Source organism: Patella vulgata, chromosome 2 (assembly GCF_932274485.2).
Source record: "Patella vulgata chromosome 2, xgPatVulg1.2, whole genome shotgun sequence".
Classification (NCBI taxonomy): Eukaryota; Metazoa; Mollusca; class Gastropoda; family Patellidae; genus Patella; species Patella vulgata.
This window is the reverse complement of record NC_065880.2, coordinates 92,504,207-92,528,453: the sequence shown is the minus strand read 5'-3', so window position 1 is coordinate 92,528,453 and position 24,247 is coordinate 92,504,207. Positions and strand designations below refer to the sequence as shown.

Genomic DNA, 24,247 nt, shown 5'->3' with positions numbered 1-24,247 from the left:
ATTACAAAAACACTCTGACAGACATTTCTAGTGGTGGGGTACCCCTGACAGAGCTACGCTTGTGCGTAGGGATCTTTAGCAGTGGGAAGAAACCTGAGGACTCAGAGGTTGGACAGGCGGCCCTACTCCTTGTCACATACAACCGGGTATTCGAAACCAGGCCAGTTGACTCAATGACGATACAGCGCGCACTGTTAAGATAGAATTGGTATACCTTTTCAATGTGTAACATCTAAGACCAGCGGACTCATTTCGTTTTATAACTCCATTTATCAAACTCACGCCTTTTCGACAGAGGCTGTACCATATGTTTCTAAATAACGTAGCTACCCCATAAAAACATTTTTCGTGAATTCATTTCATTCTGAATTCAAACAAAACAGCATCTTGAAGAGTTGTGCTAATCATAGATCTAATTTCCGATTTTCTGACCATTCAAATTCTGGAAAGCTGACTAAATTTTAAACTAAGATTTTTATAAACTTTGATTAGCCTAATCATTGAGGTAATCATTGTTCGAGAAAACCATAAAATGTGATATTCTGGAATGTTGACTTGTACTTAATCTTTGACTAAGTCACCCCAAATATTTGTCATCTCAAGGGTGGGGGTGGGGGGGTTAGTTGAAGAAAGGATTATTATGATGCATTCAGTTATGAACCAAAAAGCATGAAACGACATTTATTTTGAAATGAAATGTGGTTTAACGTCCTTCTTACCTGCTTCTACTGGGCTAATACATTTTGCCATCAGAGTATTTTATCAAGGACAGCAGCACTGCGGACTACTTTTATTTAGAATTCCGACTGTAAGTTGGATTAACATTTGAAGCAAAGTACCTATTTGGGCAACTCAAGGATTTTAAGGACAATTCATTCAATTTGTATGATAACACTGATTTGTTATACCACCAGAATCGTTAAAACCAGATGACCAACAATCAGGGGAATTAAAAAAAAATTTGAACAATAAAAATATCCCATTGGGTGGAGATGGCACCTTAAAATAGAGAGAGAGAGAGAGAGAGAGAGTTTAACGTCCACTTGACACAAACTAGGTCATTTCGGGACTAACACATGGTTCAATTTTATTTCAATCATTCGCTTGCGCGTAGGGGTCTTTAGCAGTGGGAGGAAACCGAAGGACCCGGAGAAAACCCATGGGGTTGGACAGGCGACCCTACCCCTTGTCACGTACAACCAGGAAATCGAAACCCCGCCAGTTTGCTCAATAACAGACCGTATGATACAGCGCGCGCGTGCTAACCATTCGCCCAACCAACCCCCCGGTGGTACCTTTGAAAAGAGGAATGTAATCTTGAGTCAGGAACTAATACAACAGCCACAAAAAATAAAACTCAATACAACACATCAGAAAATTAGAGCGTCAAATAATCCATTATTTTTAGGTTATTTTCAGTTTGATAATTAACACTCTAAACTTACAAAAAAAATTTTTTTTTTTATTTTGCATGATTTAATTTGTAAACATAATATAACAATATACTCTTAACATGGTGAATAATCTATATGGGTTGGAACAAATTCCAAATTACCTACAGTAACTTCATTAACTGCCGATCTTTTAAAGTGACACCAATCTGATTAAAATACAGATCCTATTTCATTTGGTTTTTTATAGTTCAAAATTTCGTTTTACTTGTCTGTACTACACTAGGATCTGGAAGAGTTGTTATATTACAGGCCAATGAAACAGTCTGTTACTGTGAGTATTTGGCATGCCCTGCACGCAACTGTGAGTAAACCCCCTAGAAACATCAATGCTGATTGGTTAATCAATGTCTGACATCATAGGGTCAAAAGCTGCTCGTGCGACCACCGACATGACATCCAGTACAACCAGTCAAATCTTCATGTAGTGTAGGCCATCAAAAGTATAAAAAAACAAAACGAAATATAGATCTGTAATTTAATCATATTGAAGTGACACACGACTATATGAGAATCAGAATATTTTTGTATATGGCCTTAGTATAGTCTTGTGTTTAACTTCCAGATCCAGTCTATCACAAATCAAGTAACTGAAAAATAAAATACATTGTCTTCTGAATCAAATATGATACAAACCTTGAACATGTCTGGTCGCCAATAGAAAAAGATGGATTGCTAGCCAACAAAACATAGGGAGAGAGAAATAGGGTTTAACGTCCAATAGACAAAACTAGGTCATTTTGAGACTAACATATGGTTCAATTTTATTTCATTAATTAGCTTGCACATAGGGATCTTTAGCAGTACACCCGGGGAATCAAAACCACACCAGTTGACTCAATGACAGACCTTATGATACAGCGCACAAGTGCTGACCATTCAGCCATCCAACCCCCCACCAGACATAGGCCCACAGCAGCAGTCCTAGCACCGGTTATCGTATATTTATTCTTTTGTAGGTAATGGGAGCATTTCCAAGACACTAACAAGATACTGGTAATACAAAGAACAAGGCCCATAACTCTGGAAGTAATTAAAGGAACAGGCTTCATCGTTTCACTAATTTGAATAATGCACATAAATTTAATACAGATGATAAATTTCACAAAATGTTACAGAGTGAAACAAGGGCCATAACTCTAAAAATAGTTAACATAAATTCCAGTAGGCTTCTTCGTCTCACCGATATAAACAACATAAGAGAGAGAGAAATGGGGTTTAACGTCCACTCGACACAAACTAGGTCATTTCGGGACTAACATATGGTTGAACTTTATTTACATAATTCGCTTGCGTGTAGGGGTCTTTAGCAGTGGGAGGAAACCGGAGGACCCGGAGAAAACCCACGAGGTTGGACAGGCGACCCTACTCCTTGCCACGTACAACCGGGGATTCGAAACCACGCCAGTCGACTCAATGACAGACTTTATGATACAGCGCGCGCACGCTAACCATTCAGCCATCCAACCCAAACAACATAAGAGCTTAAATGAAGACCTGCATACGCAATACAGTGACTACATTTAGTACATATATATTTAATTTAATTTTTGCTTGAAAAGGTTGAGAGAACCCTCAACGAAGCGTCCCTTTATTTAAAATATTAATTGTGTTCCATATCATGTTTATGAGTTTATTAGGTGTGTAAATTGCTAGATGCTGCTCAAGGAAGATATCATTCTTTGTCAATCACTTTTTGCAATACTTTGGATGATACCAACACAAAAACGCTTGTTGTTTCTTGTCCGTGAATAAGGCCCCTGATCTTATAAACAGTCATTTTTAAAATCAGTAATGACAATACCGTCCAGCAAGCTGTCAATCACTTACCAACTGAGGTAATATTTTCTCAAAATGATCAATCATAACTTCATCAGACATATCCTTCTAAAAAAAATAAATATACATTGAAGGATTTCTACACTTGTTAGAGATAGAGAGAGAGAGAGAGAGAGAGAGAGAGAGAGAGATGGAATTTAATGTCCACTTGATACTGATACAAACTGGTTCAGTTTATTTCAATAATTCGCTTGCGCGTAGGGTTTTTTAACAGTTGGTGGAAACCGGAGGTTGGACAGGTGACCCTACTCCTTGTCACGTACAACCGGGGAATCAAAACCATGCCAGTTGACTCGATGATACAGCGCGCACACGCTAACCCTTCGGCCATCCACCCACCGCCTTCTACACTTGTAGTTCCCCTTTTGTTACATTGGCGTACACGTAAAAGATCCCTTGTCAGAATTTGATATAAGAGTAGGCTGTAGCACTGCTGCCCGGGCAAATTTTCCCTCATAGCACACTGTATGGCGTATACCAGTCTTCATTAACCCAGTGAAAGCATAACAGTAGGACATTAATCCACATCTCATTCCCCCACCCCCCTTTTGTTGTCTTAAATGATTTAGTTTTTAGAATATTGATCTTAAAATTACAAATAAATAATGGATGCATGAATTGTGTCTAGTTACGACATTAACAACAATCGTTTTGTATTTATTTGATGCTGTACCTTTGCTTGAATAGCTGCTCTCGTTGATGCCTCTGTAAATAAAACAGACAAAATTATACAAAAAAGAAAAACGACAAGCTAAATCTATTCCATATGAGTGTAAAATTGTTAATTTAAAGGGACTATCCTGAGTCTCAAAAAAAAAGGTCTGAGCACGTATGAAATTTAAGTACCAAAATATAGAGGTATGGTGTATTTACCTTGTCTCAAAATTTCAGCTCAAAATATTGAGTCGTTTAAACGTGAATGTCAAAATCGGGACATTTACCTCTCTTAAGATTTTGGGTCAATTTGGAGGTCTTTACAGTGCATGACCCAAGATAAATTTCATAAAAATTTTATAAAAAGAGTCTGGTTTTATCCAGACACCGTATAAAACAGCTTGGGACACCGGTCTACATTTCCAGATGAAGACTGGTGGGTTTAAAAGTTGTTTGAAAACGTATATTGCGTAAGTTGCTTGGCCCTAAGGTAAAGGATTTTAACCCTTAAACATGCATTATGCAAGAGCTAAATCTGCCTATTGCAGGTCTTTCTTTAGGCCTGAAATGTTATCTAAAGTATTAATTAGACATTAATTAACTGATCCAGGCCTTAATCAATTCTCGATGGCATCAGATTTCCCCAATATTAAATAGATTAGAATGGTTCAGCGATACTTTGATTTAATATGGAGGACCGAGACTTAGCTTCGATCAACCAGTACGGTGGTTGAAATTATTGCACACGTCTGTCAAACCTTCAAAGGCTAATATCTTCGCTTGCAATAGAGTAATTTGAATAGAGTAATTGTTCATTTTACATTATCTACTTTCAAACTATTATAGCAAGAATGGCTAGTTCTTTGTCTAAATCTTACATAATGTATCTTTAACCGGTCATTGTCGACTATAGTCACCAAAATGTTATACAGCTAAGTGGTCACGGTTGACTAAAGTCGACCACAGCAAAAACCTTTTTTATAAGCCGCATTTGAGTATTTAGTTTCGTATTTAATTGATATGGCCACGCATGCGTGTCAGACAGGAACTTGTCTTGTCAAGGGCATTGAGAAAAACATGTCTTTGTTCAACATTTTTTGACGAAAAACGTATTTTAATGGTGTCGGAAACGTTTAAGACGCTCGAAGTGGTTGAAATACTTATGAATTATTCTGATTATATCGATGACACCGATTCAGATGAAAAGGATTTAGAATGATTTGCAAATTATAGATCAACTTATCCCCAGCAACTTTTTTATTGGTGTCAAGAGTCTATCACTTATAATTATTCGGCAGTAGTTGATTGAAATAGGCATACAAAATATTTCACGTCAGCCTTTATTTAGCCTGACTACTTGACGTCATAACGTCAAATGACGTCGACCGGTTAAGGGTTAAGGGCCTTTATCAAAAATTAAGCAGTTTTATTATACAAAATATAATCAAGATCGGCCTTGCTAAATATTTTCATGACTTCTGCACTCAATATTCGGTTCCCTGAATCCGTTTAAAATAAAATCTGAAATTACCTAGCACAAATATTCTTGCTACTTCTGTTACTAGCTTAACAGCATCTGTATTTACTGAAATAAATATTTTAAAATAATTATTTCCAAAATTTGTAATGTCTTGTAAGAACAACTGATGCATACTTAACATCCCGAATGATGGCCGAATGGTTGGCGCTGTATCATAAGGTCTGTCATTGAGTCAACTAGCATGGTTTTGATTCACCGGTGGTAAGTGACAGGGAGTAGGGTCGCCTGTCCAACCTCGTTGGTTTATTGAAGAAAGATAGGTTGCCAGGCAACGAAACATACGCCCACAGCGGCTAAATCATTCAAGCGGCCGACAAGGGTCGTCGCATATTTATTCTTTTGTAGGTAATTGGGGGCCTTTACAAGACAGTTCCATACAGATCAGATTATAATTTTTGCTGTTTGAGGGTTCACAAGGTTCTACAAATTAAAACAAGGGTCTCAACTCTGGAAGTAATCTACAGAAATTGTTGAAATTTGACAGGCTTTTTCGTTTCACAAATTTAAATGATGCATATAAATTTCATACATATTGGATGATAACTTTCATCAATCGAGCATTAACAAGGTTGAACAAAGTCAAACAAGGGCAACAACTCTAGAAGTAATAAACGGAAATTGCTGAAATTCAATAGGATTCTTCTCTTTACTAATTTAAATGACGCACGTAAATTTCATACAGATCAGCATATAACTTTTGATGTTAGGGCATTCACAAAGTTCAATAAAGTGAAACAAGGGCCATAACTCTAGACGTAATAGACAGAAATTGCTGAAATTCAATAAGCTTCTTTGTTTCACTTATTTAAATAATGCATATAAATTTCAGAAAGATCGGATGATAACTTTTGGCGTTAGAGCGTTCAAAAGGTTCAATAAAGTGAAATAAGGGCCATAACTCTAGACATAATACACAGAAATTGCTGAAATTCAAAAGGCTTCTTCATTTCACTAATTTAAATAATTCATATAAATTTCAGAAAGATAGGATGATAACTTTTGGGGTTAGAGCGTTCACAAGGTTAAACAAAGTGAAACAAGGGCCATAACTCTAGAAGTAATCAACGGAAATTGCTGAAATTCAATAGGCCTCTTCGTTTCCCTAATTTAAATACTTCATATAAATTTCACAAAGATCGGATGTTAACTTTTGGCATTAGAGCGTTCACAAGGTTCAACAAAGTGAAACAAGGGCCATAACTCTAGACATTATAAACGGAAATTATTGAAATTAAATAGGCTTCTTCGTTTCACTAATTTAAATAATGCATATAAATTTCAGAAAGATAGGATGATAACTTTTGGGGTTAGAGTGTTCACAAGGTTAAACAAAGTGAAACAAGGGCCATAACTCTAGAAGTAATAAACGGAAATTGCTGAAAATCAATAGCCTTCTTCTTTTCCCTAATTTAAATATTGAATTTAAATTTCACATAGATCGGACGATAACTTTTGGCATTAGAGCGTTCACAAGGTTCAACAAAGGGAAACAGGGGCCATAACTCTAGACGTTAAAAACGGAAATTATTAAAATTAAATAGGCTTCTTCATCTCACTAATGTAAACAACATATATCATTTTTAAAACAATTGGATGATAACTTTTGGCGTTAGAGCGTTCACAAGAAATTGTGGACGATGGACGAACGGAGGCGACGGCAATATACGACCACATTTCCATGATTTCCATGTGGGCGTATAAAAATTAAACCATGTGTTAGTACTGAAATGACCTAGTTTGTGTCAAGTGGACGTTAAGCCACAATTTTCTCTCTCTCTAACATCTTGAATATTGTTCAGCCATTTGTCCAGTCTTCAAAGCTAATAATTAATGACAAGAAATTTGGTTTAACATCCAGGGGCGGATTGGGCCATCGGACGAAGGGTCGGTCGGACAAAAAATGAAAAAAAAATTTTTTTGTCCAATTCGTCTAAAAAAAACCTGATTGGACCGGCCATGGAGCGATGATGATCAAGTTGTATGTGGCCGGTGGCTTTAACGGGCCGCCATGCCATCACTGGAATCTGGATTGGGCTGGTATAATAGACTTTCTGGGCCGGGTGTGCTGGGTGTGGGCCGGAATTCGGAATCCTGCAATGGGGATTCCAAATTTCATCCGAAAATTTCATCGGATTCACCCGAAACTGTCACCAGAAACGTCTGCCGTTGGTTCGTAACTCCAAAAATAATTTCAATTTTAAGGCCTCGGCAAAATTTGATGATAGCTGGTCTTGACGATACAATGATAAAAAGGTTAATTAATAATATGACGATATGATAATTTCACAGGTTGATGGATGTAAATTACTTGCAGGTCGGGGTTTTGGCCTAAATTACTCGATTTATGAGATATATTATTTGACAGAGATTATAATCAGATATGCCACCAAATCGCATATTTGGGGTTCATTTTTCAAAATTTTCATGGGGGAGAGCCCGGTTCCCGGCCCCAATCCGCCCCTGTTAACATCCTACTGTTCTGCTCCTATTGGGGTAATGAAGACGGGCATATGCCAAACAGCTGTGCTATTTTGAATTCCAACTTTCACGGCTTCTGGCCGACATGGTATCTCAGTTTTACATCCCATCCGAACCACTATACATTGCCCTTTGCCAGACTCTCTGAGTCTCCGTCCAACACTCTGAAGAGGGGAAACCACGCCAGAAAATCCTGATGAACTTTCGCGGCAAGGCAGTGATTAATTGAATGAGTGAATGAGATTCAGTGTGCTATGAGGTAAATTTTACTTGGATAGCAATTGAATTCCAACTGTCAAGGGTTCTTTTACATGCACTCCAACAAACAACGTGTCCATGAGATCTTGTTTTTCTTTCATCCCTTCCGACAACTAGGTGCTGTCCTTGTTAGAGAGAGAGAGAGAGATGGGGTTTAACGTCCACTCGACACAAACTAGGTCATTTCGGGACTAACACATGGTTCAATTTTATTTCAATAATTCGCTTGCGCGTAGGGGTCTTTAGCAGTGGGAGGAAACCAGAGGACCCGGAGAAAACCCACGAGGTTGGACAGGTGACCCTACTCCTTGTCACGTACAACCAGGGAATCGAAACCCCACCAGTTGACTCTGAATGACAGACCGTATGATACAGCGCACGCAAGCTAACAACTCGGCCATCCAACCCCCCCCCCCCTGTCCGTGTTAGACCCTCCGTCCTACATCACTAAATATCATAAAAGTTAATTTTGGTTTTGGTGTTGACAATGTTGGACATGTTTATCCATTTTAATACGTTAGAACTAAATTTAATAAAAAAAAAAAAGGGGTAACAAACTTTTAGTTTTTTCATCTTTGAAGTGCTCTTGTAAAATATTCTGCACAGTTTTCTGAAAAAAAAAGCTGTTTATCATAATAGACATAAATAAAAACACCACCTTTATATTAGAATTAAAAAACGGCACCCTGGAAAATGAAATGAAAAGGGGCATACGCCATACAGTGTGCTATGAGGGCAATTTTGCCCGGGCAGCAGCACTACAGCCTACTCTTATATCGAATTCCAACTGTCATGAAACAATTTCCTTGCACGTCAATGTGTACACGGGACCTCAGCTTTTCCTCCCATTTGAACGACTAGACAGGTCAGGCCCTCCGTGCTGCGTCACCGACAAAGGGGAACTACCCCGGAAAATCTGGATCTGCACACTGGAACATAATTATTCGCAAAACCTTAAGAACCCAATGAAAATGAAATTGTGGAGACTTAATTTGATATAAATGATATTAAATTGGGTTTAACATCCTACTTTTCTGCACCAACCAGGCCAATGTGTGCTCTGATAAGGGGAAAAAGAGCTCCTTTCCAACTAACAGGACCTTTGCTCTGGTTTACTGTCCCATCCAAACAACTAGGTGCTGCCCTAGTTGCCAGATCCTCTGTCATGCACCAGCCTTGTGAAACCCCGCTGGAATATCCCGTCGCATATATAGGCCTAAACAAGAAAATTGTTTGTTCACTATTGAACCTTACAAAGAATGGTGCTTTTTGGTGCAGTAGCTTAATTAAACTATGTTTTTAAAAATTGGATATTTTCACCCATGCTGGCCGGGTTCGTTGCCTCGTTGGTATATGACTTTCCACTACTGGGAGCTGTGGTGGCTCAGTGAGTAAGACACTGGCTTGCTAACCAGGATATCCCCTTCTTGTAGTGGTAGGCAGAAAGTAGGACTTGACAAGGAACGGTATCTAGTCTTTTGCATAGGACAAAAAAAAACAAGGTCCCTAGCTTGTTGTAATTGGCGTGCACATAAATAAAAGAACCCTTGACCACTTGAATTTGAAATAAAACTAAAAGTAGACCTTGTGCTTGATTATCATATTACTATTAGTTTTGAAGTTAAACTATTTAGCTTATCAATATATATTTGAATGTTTTGTGTGTGAGTATTTGTTAAGTGTCTTGTTCTGTTACTGTCTTTTTCATTTCTTTGTTATAAAGGGCAAAATTGTAAACAGGCTCTAAGCCTAATTTTTCACCTTTGAAAATAAAGATATTATTATTATTATTATTATTATTGGATGTGGAGTGTAGTGCCACTGTCCGGGCAAAATTTTCCTCATATATTATATATATATATTATAATAATGTTATGGCGTTAAACCCCATTTCATTTCACTTCATTTCTTAATATATATTATCTATATTATATATCTATAGGCTACACGTACGTGTAAAACATGGATCTATATACTAAATTAGTAATAATAAATAGCTAGAAAAATCAACACGCACCTGCTTAAAATTCGCGCCACAGCCATCCATTGCAGGAACTGCTTGGCATCAGGAATTAAATACGTAAATATCTGTCACAAGTATTACTTTTGTCACCAATAATCTTGGTATATTACTTTAAGAATCCACCAATTGAATGTGAACCCTGTTAAACTAAGACTACGGGGTTTCACAAAAATTATACGAAAATAACTTGTCAAACAGCTTTGTATTTACCGTTAATACTATAGATTTAGTTATCCAGACATAATGTCTATTTCTGTTTCACAATAATAGAAGACTGAATAATCGGGGCTAAATAATAGGTTCGTAATCACCTGATTTGACATGTTTTAGATCAGTGTTGATGTATACTGTTGCCGGATAAGGTTGTTCTGTTACTAAACGTTGACAACTGCAGCGACTAATCGAAGGCCACGTAGTAAATACTTGTAGTAAAATCCTAAAATGTCGACTGAAAAGAAGCGTAAACAAGTGAGAGTTTGGATGGATGGATGGTAAGTTTGACGTTTACCGGTTTTTTAAATTTTAATTCAATCTACTTGATAAGTTGATTGTCTGTCAGTGTGTAGATTATATGATATTAAGATGATATAGTGTTAATATTAATTGCATCAAAGTTTATCAGGTCAATTTATTCTGTATTATGATACATACAGTGTATTATATCTGAGTCAGTGAGAAGGATATTGATAATATTATGATACTGATGTACACTTACACCGCTGTATTATGATATAGGCCTATTATATTTCTGTGGGATATTGAATTGATGATATTATGATACTAATGTACACTGACACTTCAAGATTATATTGAGACTTGAAGTAGTGGGAGAAACCATCCATCCATGTCATCGTACAATCTTACCATCTATCCATATCATCGTACAATCTTCATGCATGGGCAAATTACCTAGGCCTACACATATAATCATAACTGTCAAATCTTACCCATGAGTCTCGAGAAATATGGACTAACCGCACAGACTCACAGAAAAGCCGTAGACCTAGACCCCTTGGCTGATATACATGTATGTTTTCGTTGTGGTGCCTCTACATGAATCTCAAGAGCCTGACAGTGACAGATCTACACATTGTTTCAATTAGTCAGCCTTATAATTGCCTGCACTGACCTAACGGAAGCGATGTTGGTTCGACAGTGAGTAAGACATTTACCTGCTAACCAGGAGGTCCTGTACGTGTTTGATGCCAGTGTACAGAGAAAGTTCATCATGTTTCCCCCTTGGGGATCACGTGGCTAAGTGGGTAAGACGCTAGCTCGCTAGCCTGGAGGTCGGGTGTTCGATACCTGCATTGGCCGAGAAAGTTCATTCAGATTTTCCGGCATGGTTCTCCCTTGTCAGTGATGCAGGACGGAGGGGCTGACAAGGAAAGCTGTCTAGTCGTTCGGATGGCACGAAAAACCGAGGTCCCGTGTACACATTGGCGTGCACGTAAAAGATCCCTTGACAGTTGGAATTCGATATAAGAGTAGGCCGTAGTGCCGCTGTCCGGGCAAAATTTCCCTCATAGCACACTGTATGGCGTATGTCCGTCTTCATTAGCCCAGGTTAGGAGCAGAACAGTAGGACGTTAAACCCCATTTCATTTCATTTGTTTCCCCCTTGTCAGTGTTGTAGGAGAGCTTGGCAAGGGACAACTTATAAATAGTCATTCGGATGGTACAAAAAACTATGGCCCCATACATGTTCACATTGACGTGCATGTAACAGAACCCTTGGCAGTTGGAATTCGATATAGCGCCGCTGTCCTGTCAAAATTCCATCATAGCTCACTGTATGGCGTATGTCTGTCTTCATTAGCCCAGTCGGAGCAGAACAGTATATGTAGGGCGTTATTAAACCCTATTTTATTTCCCTGACCCAAAGCCTATTCATAATAACTAGATAATTATAAATACATTTACCATGATAACATTAAAGCTACAATTTCATATTTTTAAGTTATATTATTAAAATTTATTAAAATAAAGCCTTAAAATAGATGGTATCCATAAACAGTCCTACCTTGTTAAAGAATAATCCTATTAATTCTATAATTCACTATTGCCAGCTGAGAAATTGGCAAAAATATCATTTTCAACTTCAAATTCAAACGTTTGAACATAGCTATTACATGGAGGGAATAGGAAAACAAGGGAGGTAATTGTGTTATTATTTCCTGTGTCAATGATTTTTAAGGGTGGGTAATAATGCCTATGATCGTATAATAGTGAGTTGATAACCTATTGAGCAAAAGACATAGAAATAATTATATTTTGACTTTCTTAGAAAATATGAAATTCTCGCTTTAACAAGGTCATTTTTATTTTTCAGTTTTGATATGGTTCATTTTGGTCATGCGAATGCTTTGCGACAGGTAAAACATTTGTCTTTATTGATAAATATTAAATATTTCTACTTTTAAGATGGCATCTAAGTTTATGCAAGAAAACCGCACAACTAAATTTAAAAACAAAGCAATGTAGGCCCTACAAATTGGTGCTTGCAAAATACTATAGTTTGTCTGTGATGAGTGTACCATACTCAGAACTGTTCCAGGCTGCGATAAAATGCACGAAATTGAACCGTTTACATTGCTTTGCAATAACCTTTCTCGGTACCATGCTTGGCTCGCTAAATGTGGAACTCTTCACAGCAAAGTTTCAGTCACAGGGAAAGGGTCAAAGGGGTCAACCTTAATGCTAATGCGTTCATTTTGTACTTGTATTATTCACCTTTACGTTTATACTCTGCCCTAAAAGGATGTTTCGATGCAATAAAATTCTATTTTATTTGTAATTTTATTTTATTTTAGGGTAAAGAAATGGGTGATTATTTAGCTGTAGGCGTACATTCTGATAGTAAGGAATTTTTTTTATTTCCAGCTAACTCAACATCAATCTGGTTAAAATACAGATCCTATTTCGTTTCATTTTTTATAGTTCAATATTTCGTTTTACCTGCCTTTATTAAACTAGGATATGGAAGAGTTGTTATATAACCGGCGTTCTGGTTGATGCAAGGGATAAGTCAATGAAACAGTCTGTTACGACAAATTTGTAGCGTGAGGTACACGTTGGTAACCCAACAGTGATTGGTTAATCAAATATCTCGTATGACCTCTGACACAACGTTCCACTACAACTGGTCAGATCTTCATGTAGTAGTGGCCATCAAAAGTATGAAAAATTGAAACGAAATATAGATCTGTATTTCAATCAGATTGACTCAATATTTATTACTCCATCAATAATTTTGACTACAGACAAACAGACATACAAACGACAATCACATTATAGGGGAGTCATGCTGGCTTAACGAGTAAGATGTTGGCTCGCTAACCTGGAGATCCCATGTTCGATCACTGTGTTTACCCAAGAAAGTTCATCAGGATTTTCCGATGTGGTTCCACTTTATCAGGGATGCATGATGGAGGGCCTGACAATGAACAGTGCCTAGTCATTTGGATAGGTTGTAAATCTGAGGTCCCATTGTGAACTACAGCGTGCATATAACAGGACCCCTGATGACAATTGGAATTCGAAATATGAGTAAGCCGTAGTGCTGCTGTCCGGACAAACTTGCTCTCATTACACACTGTGTGGCGCATGCCCGTCTTCATTAGCCCAGTCACTGAGGAAAAGTAGGACGTTAAACCCCATCTCATTTATTATTTTATTTCTTTACTGGTTGAAGTGATTCCAATCCAAAATATCAGAAAAAATTTCAAATTCTTTCATTTTACATGCATTTTAAATTAATTTTATTTCATTTCCTTTCATTTCCTTTCAATTCCTTTTATTTATTTATTTATTTATTTATTTATTTATTTATTTTATTTTTGCAATGAAATGAAATAAAATTAATTTTTTTATTTTATTATAGGTGAAATATCCAAACATAAAGGACCACCAGTTTATAACGAACAAGAAAGATATAAAATGGTTCGCGCCATCAAGTGGGTGGATGAGGTAAGAATAGATTTTATGATTAATATTTTAGATGCATAGAGTAACTGGATAGAACAATAAGCACATACTTAAGGAAAAACAGCTACTAATTTTGAAGAGTATTGCGCAATGTTATCCAGTGAGGTAATAAACAATGCAATAATAAATATGATTATCTCACAATTTGTGGATTAATAAGGTAATATCTTTTATACAGTGTAATAATCAGTGTAATAATACATAGGATGATCTCATAATCTGCAGTTTAATAAGATAATAGGCCTATCATTAATGAAGTAAGATACATTTACTAAACAATACATGTATAATACATACAGTGTATGATCATCTCACAATTTTGTGGGTTAATAGGGTATTTAATTGACACGTATACTATCCCTGATAATGTCAGTCTACTACATGTACATCGTTAACACTGTTCATCACGTGCATTTTGCATACCGATAGTCCATTGACCAATCACGCTATTTTACCGAGATTTCGCCTAATAGTTTGGATGCAGCTATGGCGGTTGTGGCGCCAGGCAGGGTAAGCTTACTCTTCCGGACACCTGTGTATTTTGTACACGGTGAACAGTCCATATACTGATTACACTATTTTGCCTTATTACACTATTTTGCCTATACCGTTTTTTTAGGACTTCGAATTTTGTCTAATGGTTTGGATTGTTCGTACTTGGTTTTATTTTATTGAGAGATTGTAGTAAGATAAATGTACTAAACAATATAATAATACATAGGATCATCTCATAATTGTGGGTTAATAAGGTAATAATATCATTTATGAAGTAAGATACCGTTCATGTACTAAATGATACATGTATAATAATACATAGGAAGATCATCTCACGATTGTGGGTTAATAAGGTATTGAGAGATGTACTAAACAATATAATAATTATGTGGGTTACTGGGGTAATGAGAGATTGTATGAAGTAAGATAATATTATGTAAGATACAGGATCAACTTTAGGACAATTGTACTTCATTATCTATGATACAATAGGTTTATCTATAAATAAGTCATTGGTCAATCATTGTGCAATAAGTCAAATTAATACATAATATTACAGATAAGATGTTCATTGTTTTAGATATACTTGACAACTCAGTATGTCAGAATAATACTCATGTAGTTAATTATACAGTTTTAGACCATTTACAATCAATCAATGCTAATGCCAATTGAAAGGTGTTGGGGGGAGATGGGTGTGACTAAGGCTTGGGCTTTAGATCATAAGATCTGTCATTGAGTCAAGTGGCGTAGGTTCGATTCCACACTTGTACGTGACAAGAGTAAGGTCACCCGCCTAACCATGTCGATTTTCTCAAGGTCCTCCACGATTTCCGTGCATTACTATAGACTCTGTTTCGTGAAACAATTTCCTTGCTTGCTTTCAAATAAAATTGTATGATATGCTAGTCCTAAATTGACCTAGTTTCTGTTGAGTGGACATTGATCTCTCTCTCTTCTGCTATCATTTTGGTAGAAGCCAAAGTAATCGTTACAAAGTTTGTTTTTTTATACTCCTATGTGAATATTCGTATAATTGTTGACCTTTGAGTTATATGTAGATAGTGAGTACAGGGAGACTGCACCACATACAAACAAATATACAAGACAAATCTAGGGACAAGACACACTATACAGACATCACAAACAAAATCAAAAGATATGGGGTTTAACCTCCACTTGACACAAACTAGGTCATTTCGGGACTAACATACGGTTTAATTTTATTTACATAATTCGCTTGCGCGTAGGGGTCTTTAGCAGTGGGAGGAATCCGGAGGACCCGGAGAAAACCCATGAGGTTGGACAGGCGACCCTACCCTACAACCGGGGATTCGAAACCACGCCAGTCGACTCAATGACAGACTTTATGATACAGCGCATGCACGCTAACCATTCAGCCATCCACCCCACCCCCCCCCACCCAAAATCAAAAGATATGGGGTTTAACGTCCTACTGTTTTGCTCCGAACTGGGCTAATGAAGAAGAGCATACGCCATACAGTGTGCTATGAGGGAAAGTTTGCCTGGACAGCGGCGCTACGGCCTACTCTTATATCGAATTCCAACTGTCAAGGGATCTTTTACTTGCACGCCAATGTGTACACAGGACCTCGGTTTTTCGTCTCATCCGAATGACTAGACAGCTGTCCTTGTCAGGCCCTCCGTCCTGCATCACTGACAAGGGGGAACCACATCGAAAACATCACAAACAACAAATGTACATACATCTATCAGATCAAGTGAATGGATCTGGGGCTACTAGCTGTAAGCGTTCACTGCGCTGTACATTCCCAGGCCTGTAGTGATACAGACTTTACTCAAAATAAAAAAAAAAACTAACAGTAAGGGAATATTTCTTAAACTTTGTAAAAAACTAGTGTGATTCATGAAATATTAATGTAGGCATATTGGATTAAAATAACTTTATCAGTAACTATTTACTAGTTTTTATTTGATCGATTTTATTATCTAGTTGCTCTACATCAACAAGCTGCTACAACTTGAGAATTGATATTACAACGAAGGGGAATCAATACAATATTTATTGAAGTTGAGCAGTGAACCTTTCAAATTAGTCAAAATAATTTTTTATATTTAGTTAATTTGACTATGCTGTACAAGTACCTAGAATTTTAATGAGATTTTAACACAATTAGAACACTGCACAGAAATTAGGTCTGTCATTGAGTCAACTTGCATGGTTTTAATTCCCTGGCTGGCTCGCTAGTCTGGAGTTTGGGTGTTCGATCCCTGCATTGGCCGAGAAAGTTCGTCCCGATTTTCCGGCGTGGTTTCCCCCTTGTCAGTGATGCAGGATGGAGGGCCTGACAAGGACAGCTGTCTAGTCGTTTGGATGGGACGGAAAACCAAGATCCCGTGTACAAATTGGCATGCACGTAAAAGATCCCTTGGCAGTTGGAATTCGATATATAAGAGTAGGTCATAGCGCCGCTGCCCGGGAAAAATTTCCCTCATAGCGGTTTCGAATCCCCGGTTGTACGTGACAAAGAGTAGGGTAGCCTGTCCAACCTTGTGGGTTTTCTCCAGGTCCTCCGGTTTCCTCCCACTGCTAAAGACCCCTACACTCAAGCGAATTATTGAAATAAAATTAAACCATATGCTAGGGGAAATCACAATGGAAAATCCAGAAGAACTTTCTCGGCAAACACGAGGATCGAACATGAGACCTCTAGACTAGCAGTAAATAATTGTTATTTTGAAATTAAACAACAGGTTATAGAAGATGCTCCGTATGTAACAACGCTAGAAACAATGGATCAGTATGATATAGATTTCTGTGTACATGGAGGTACGTATACATATATTGTTTACATAGATATATTGTTTACATATTTATTTAACACAAGCACTTTGTCATGGAGTCGAGACGGCTTGTTTCGATTCCCCGCATTTGTGACCAGAGAGAGAGGGAGAGGGATGGCTTAACATCCACTCGACACAAACCAGGTCATTTCGGGACTGACTTATGGTTCTCTTAATTTCAATAATTAGCACACGCACTTTAGATCATAAGGTCTGCCATGGAGTCAAGTCGCTTGGTTTGGATTCCCGGCTTATTTGTAACAAGGAGTAGAATCGCCTGCCCAACCTTGTTTCATTTTCTCTGGGGTCTTGTGTTACCTCCCACAGCTAAAGACCCAAAGTGCTAGTCGATTACTGAAATAGAATTGAGCCATATGTTAGTACCAAAATTACCTATTTTGTATCAAGTGGTTATAACTCTCTCCCCCTCTCTCTCTCTCTCTCTCTCTCTCTCTCTCTATCTATCTCTCTTGAAATATTGACTTAATCATAGTGAATTAATGAGATGATAAATAGAATTTGTCTATGATCAGACTAAAGCATTCTCTTTTTCGTATGAGTTTTGTAAAGAAATTCTAAAATTATAATTTTTCCTGCCTCCAGATGATATAACAACGACAGCAGAAGGACAAGATACCTACCATTTAGTGAAAACGGCTAACAGATATAAGTAAGATTCAGATTTAATACAAAATTTCCTTAAAACCCAAGTAGTGAATTAAAATGGAGTTTTACGTCCTACTGTTCTGCTCCAACTGGGCTAATGAAGATGGCCATACGCCCCACAATGTGCTATGAGGCAAATTTTGGACTATGGCCTACTTTTATATCAAATTCCAACCGCCAGGGGATCTTTTATTTGCACACCAATGTAAACACGGATCCAAGTCTGCACCACTGACAAGGGGGAACTGCGAGCCAGCGTCCTGCGTATTGAGCTACTAAAGCTTCGAAAACTATTTGTGATTTAATATTTCATACATGTACATATACATCAGGACACGGAAAGCCATTTACATAAATGTTATTATTTGGTGGCCACCCAAATTTCAAGCATGTAATTCTCTATACTTAGATATATCAGATTTGACACTACTGTAGCCTTCCGCAATATTTAATGTCTATGCTTGAAAATGTGATAATATTCTTGATATGTTGTTTATTGAGGTAATGTCATCGTGATGATATACATTATATTTATGTGTAGGATTATTGATTGATTGATTGGTTGGTTATTTTCAGGGAATGTAAACGAACACAAGGTGTATCAACAACAGATCTAGTGGGCAGGTACGATTTTATAAAATTATATAATACTCATGTAAACCTCTAATCTGTCCTACCATCTCTTGTCTTTCCACCAAACCCCTAATCTCTTGTTTTACCATCCCTTATCTCTCTCTCTCTCTTTCTCTCTTTCTCCCCCCCACCCCCCTTGTGGAAATCAGGGGTCATACTAGCAGCATTTGACCCTGTGACGCCAGACAATGAATAATCAATCGGCGTTGATGTTTCTAGTGGTTTACCCACAGTTATGTGCAGAGCACGCCAAGAACTCATCGTAACAGACCGTTTCATTTCAAAATCCCTCACATCATTCAGAACGCCTGATATATCACAACTCTTCTAGATTCTAGTGTTTTGAAGAAAGTAAAACGAAATTTCAAACTATAAAAAATTGAAAATAAATAGGATCTGAGGTTTAATCAGATTGTGACTACCACTGAATTTCGGTGTCATGATTTTTATTTTAAAATAATAAACACCAAATGAACTTACAACCATAAAAATATTTCGTTTACCACTGAATCTTGGTGTCATAATTTTAATTCTGAAATAATAAATTTTAAATTTTAGAATGTTACTAGTAACAAAAACACATCATCAGAAAGAAGGTGCAGAAATTGATAAAGCACATGTTGGTGCTATCGGAAAGGTGGGTGGTTATACCATGTTTATTGTTTTATTTCGTGATATTTATCGTGATATTTATCGTGTGTAAATTATTTTATTACAATCTGGCCCCGAGCTCACAAAGCATTCTCAGACTTTAGTTAAGAATTTATTCAACTTTCAATTACTGTTGATCCAGAAACACAAAACGTTGCATATAGTTTCTTATTGATGTATTTGATACATTAAAACAACAAAAGTTTTATAAAGGACTATATTATTTTAGTTAAAATAAGGCAATTATGAATAATTTCTTCACTTAAGTCTAAGAATGTTTCGTGATATTGGAAGAGACAAACAGAAATTTATATGAGGCTAGATAAAAAAAAATACCTGTGTTTAGGTTTAATTGGTCGTTAGCTCAGAAATCTTTATTTTTTCTTTTTATATGGTTGGTGGTTTAAGATTGGATAGAACTAAATATACATTATGCAAGAGCTAGGCCTGAAATGTTATCTAAATTATTAATTAGACATTAATCAACTTATTCAGACCATAATCAACTCTTGATGGCATCGCTAACCTGCAATGTTTATTGGATTAGGTTCTGATTTGCTGTTCGACTTCCATTCATAATTAAATCAAAAAAATGGATAATCGAGACCATGTTTTTTATCCTACCGACTTTAGTAATGATGATCGAGGCTAGCCCCTATATGCAATCACTAATATCTCAGTTCAGATTGGAGCAATTTGACTGAAATTTTAGCAAATTCCCTTTACATTATCTAGATTAAACTCTCTCTCTCTCTCTCTCTCTCTCTCTATCCCTCTCTCTCTCTCTCTCTCTCTCTCTCTCATAATACTGGCAAGATAAATCTATAGAACCTGAAAAATGAGAAAAAAAAGTTTAGGGTGGGTAATTTGTGTTTTAAACATAGGGTCGCTAGGGTTACCATAAACACAGGTATTTTTTTTTTTAATATGTCTAAATGTTGATAAAAGTTCATTTGTATATGAAACAGGTATGATATTTTGCAGGCTGAATCTCAAATGACGGAGCTATCGCTTTACACTGTAATTATATACTATCCTGAATTACTTCCCCTTATCCAAACGCCCGTCATGGACACCCTTATTCACTCATCACCTGTCCAAACTGGCAACCTCAAAGGTTTTCTCTGGGTCCCATTGCTCAAGACCCCTACACGCAAGCAAATTATTGAAATAAAATTGAACTACATGTTAGTCCCGAAATGACTTAGTTTCTGTCAAGAGGACGTTAAACCCCATTGTTGATTCATTCATATTATACAACTCCAAATTACTTCCCCTTATTCAAACCCACAATAAACAATCATATTCACTTATAATTCTTGAAAGTTATATTAAAGAGACATTAGGTAAGATTAGATAAAGAGCTGACAGTTCTCACTATAATTGTTAGAAAATAGATAATGAAAACAAAATATGCTGAAACTTTCAATACAATTGCTTTATGTTTAAAGTTAGAGAAAAACAGGAATTTTATTCATGTTAAACATACATTATGCAAGAGCTAAATCTGCCTATTGCAGGTTTTTCTGTAGACCTGAAATGTTATATAAACTATTAATTAGACATTAATTAACTTACCAAGACCATAATCAACTCTCGATGCCATCGGATGCTTGCGATATTTAGTGGATTCAAGTACGTTTTGCGCTGAATGTGATTACTGTAAAAATGGATAATCAAGACTTTGTTTATTATCATTGCAATGAAGCTAGCCTATAATTATATCACCTATTCCTTGGTTCAGAGTAAAAATGTAATTTGACCGAAATTTTCAAAATATTCTCTTTCCATTATCTATTTTGTAACTATTATAGCGAGAACTGTCAGCCCTTTATATAATCTCCCATAATACCCATTAAAGTGGTTTACCAGTAAATGTAGGGAAATATTTTATTGTTATACTTACATGTACATGTATGTACCATTTCAAATTAAATTTCATTTTCCAAGTCCATAATGAACGCCTTGTATTCACCTATTAAAAGAAACAACTGAGAGAAACGAAAGTATTTTAATTCATAATAAAACAACTTTATGGATTTACTACTTCTTAGTTTATTACATGTAACGTTTTAATACTCTTACAGGTATCTTTATCAAGCAATGATCAATAATGAGTAACAACCTTACATTTATAGAACATCCATGAGTAATAACAATATAACAATCAAAACATAACATTAATTAAGATTTATAACAACAACTATTTCCCTTTGAATATGACTTCACTATTTCTATTAAATATACAGATTAATTTTAATATTAATCTTTTAGAGGCATTTAGTAACTGGATAGAGCAATAAACTATAACATATACTTATATAGGAACAATTACTGATTGATTTGGGCCTCGTTTCGAATAGTATTCTCTCAACGTTATCAAACAATATTGTTAATAAGTTAATTAAGTGTTTGCCATATTAATCGTTAATAGTAAAATGAAATGAAAGACATTTAACTTGCTTAATACCTGTTTAAAACCCATATATAACACTGATAGTCTTATACCAAGCACTGTTTTGATTTAAAAGATGGACGATGTCAACCTTACAATACAAATTATCTCATTGGGTGCCCACCATCTTTGAAATCTTAGAACGATCATTGTCATTGCATTTCAACATGGTACAATCAGTAAAATCAGTTAAGCATACATTATTCAAGAGCTAAATCTGTCTTTCTTTAGGCCTGAAATGTCATATATTATCCATTAGACATTAATTAACTTATCCAGACCATAATCAACTCCCGATGCCCTCGGATACCTCTTATTTTAAATAGATTAGAACGGTTCGGCCATTTAATGATTTAATTTAAAAATGGAGAAGTGAGGCTAAGACTAATATGACCAGTACGGTGGTTATGGTCATGTACACATCTTGCCAAAACTATAACGATTGCTAACTTTGCTCAAAATAAAATAATTTGAATGAAATTTTCAAAATATTCATTTTGCATTATCTATTTTTGAAATATTATAGCGAAAACAGCCAGCTCTTGATCTAAATCTTACACTTTGCTCCTTTAATAAGTTGCTAGTTGTAACCTTACAATTCTGAGCCCAGTTGCTGCAAGAAGTCATACACAGATCATTTTATTTCAAAATGAGATTTTCAGTGAAATCATTGGCTAGTTGTGTATAATACGTTCATTGAAATAGCGTCAAAGGAATGAACGTGCAAAGCATTGGCACTGTTTGGGCCTTACTCCACTCCTTGACATGTATGTGGATTGTGGGGGGGGGGGCTTGGATGGCGTGCTCTATCTTAAGGTCTGTCATTGAGTCAACTGGCGTGGTTCGAATTCGCTGTTGTACGTGACAAGGAGTACGGGTGCCTGAACAACCTCTTGCTCTCTATACATGTATGCACCTAAAGCGGTGGATTGGGTGGACACACTAGCCGAATAATTCAGCCGAATCAATCAGCGATGATATTCACCAAATGTATCCAGTGTTATTCGGACGAATGATTTTCCCGTATCAAAAATTGTTTGAATATATCCACCTATTGTGTCTGGTTCATCAATTTTTAGAACTCATTAGCCAATCACCACTGATGTTGAGAAGTCACATGATTGTTCGTAGACATGGTCGAGCGCTGCCATGTTTAATCATGTGACGTGAAAGGTGATGCAATCAACTGGTGAATCGGGTGGAGAATTTGCCGAGTGCGTCGCCGTCCACTTATTTGGTCGGAGCCAATTGATTCAGCAAAATGATTGCGCTAGTGTGTCCACAGTGGGAATGGGCAAAAGTTGCGATTTTATAATATTTTCGGGTATTTCTCTACCCTGGACCCTCTCCTGTTAAATTTCCAGGACACACCCTGGCCTAATCAATTGGTTGAAGTAGTAAGGGTAACATATCTCCTTCCCTTCTCGGGCAATCTCCCAGATTTTACACCAAACTTGATGATGTCTCTACAATGGACCCTATCCTGTTAAAATTCCAGGAAATGCCCTAGCCTAGTTAGTTGGTTAAATTAGTAAGGTTGACATGCCTCCTTCCCCTTCCCCTTTGTTTTTATTTTGTATTGATTTTATTGATTTTGTATTTATTGATTTTATTGATTTTGAAAATTAGATAATATATATTTATATTTTTAATTTCTTACTCCTTTATGTGGCATGTTTAAAACTCTATAAAATAAATTGTTTCAATAGCATTTAGTAATTGAACTGGAATAAACAGGTGACAATTCTATGGAATACAATGACTTTTAGTACTGAGTGACGTTTCCACTATAGGCTTCTCTAGTCATTATCAAGTGGTCTAGTCGAAGCGTCGCTTAGTAATTATAATCCATAGCATTGTGACGTGTATATTCTATAAAATAAATATTATTTTATGATGCTATAAAGAATTTATTGTTTAATATTGTGTTTTAAGGAGCCATTATATTATTGAAAAGTTCCATGTATTTTTAAGGATATAGCAAAGTCACACATCAAGAAGTTCTCAGCAGACGTAATTCACCATCTTTGACACTGATATTACTTATACACCCTCTAAAAATGGATGTATATTGTCGTCACCAATATATTGTCCGTCTGTCTGGTTTTGAATTCCCGGTTGTATGTGAGAAGGAGTAGGGTCGGTCGCCTCTCCAACCTCGTGGGTTTTCTTTGGGTCCTCCGTTTTCCTCCAACTGTTAGTCACGAATAACCTAGTTTGTGTCGTGTGAATGTTAAACCCATAATTATCTCTCTGGAACATCGTTTTGCTGAGATATTAAGTGGAATAGA

The 24,247-nt window shown here is 36.6% G+C and overlaps 1 protein-coding gene and 1 long non-coding RNA gene across 5 annotated transcripts in view; one reads left to right on the top strand and one right to left on the bottom strand.

The window, feature by feature from the left end:
* Nucleotides 1–1,449: 1,449 nt before the first annotated feature.
* Nucleotides 1,450–10,426, bottom strand: LOC126810151 (uncharacterized). The gene is made up of 6 exons (XR_007675042.2): nt 10,238–10,426; nt 8,779–8,830; nt 5,476–5,529; nt 3,964–3,995; nt 3,282–3,338; nt 1,450–2,041 (listed from the first exon to the last, which is right to left on the bottom strand). It is a non-coding gene; the product is annotated as an uncharacterized LOC126810151 (long non-coding RNA).
* A 101-nt stretch (nt 10,427–10,527) lies between these two features.
* LOC126810106 (ethanolamine-phosphate cytidylyltransferase) overlaps nt 10,528–24,247 on the top strand; it is a 29,986-nt gene continuing 16,266 nt past the window's right edge. The window contains exons 1-10 of one of the 4 annotated variants that reach the window (XM_056098883.1): nt 10,528–10,734; nt 12,576–12,618; nt 13,057–13,102; nt 14,127–14,212; nt 17,462–17,537; nt 18,155–18,221; nt 18,794–18,841; nt 19,409–19,487; nt 20,486–20,521; nt 23,931–23,969. In XM_056098883.1, the coding sequence (XP_055954858.1) occupies nt 10,685–10,734; nt 12,576–12,618; nt 13,057–13,102; nt 14,127–14,212; nt 17,462–17,537; nt 18,155–18,221; nt 18,794–18,841; nt 19,409–19,487; nt 20,486–20,521; nt 23,931–23,969 (570 nt within the window). In that variant the 5' untranslated portion in view covers nt 10,528–10,684. The remainder of the gene's footprint in view (nt 10,735–12,575; nt 12,619–13,056; nt 13,103–14,126; nt 14,213–17,461; nt 17,538–18,154; nt 18,222–18,793; nt 18,842–19,408; nt 19,488–20,485; nt 20,522–23,930; nt 23,970–24,247) is intronic. The other 3 variants (XM_056098884.1, XM_056098885.1, XM_056098886.1) reach the window with 3 other exon arrangements.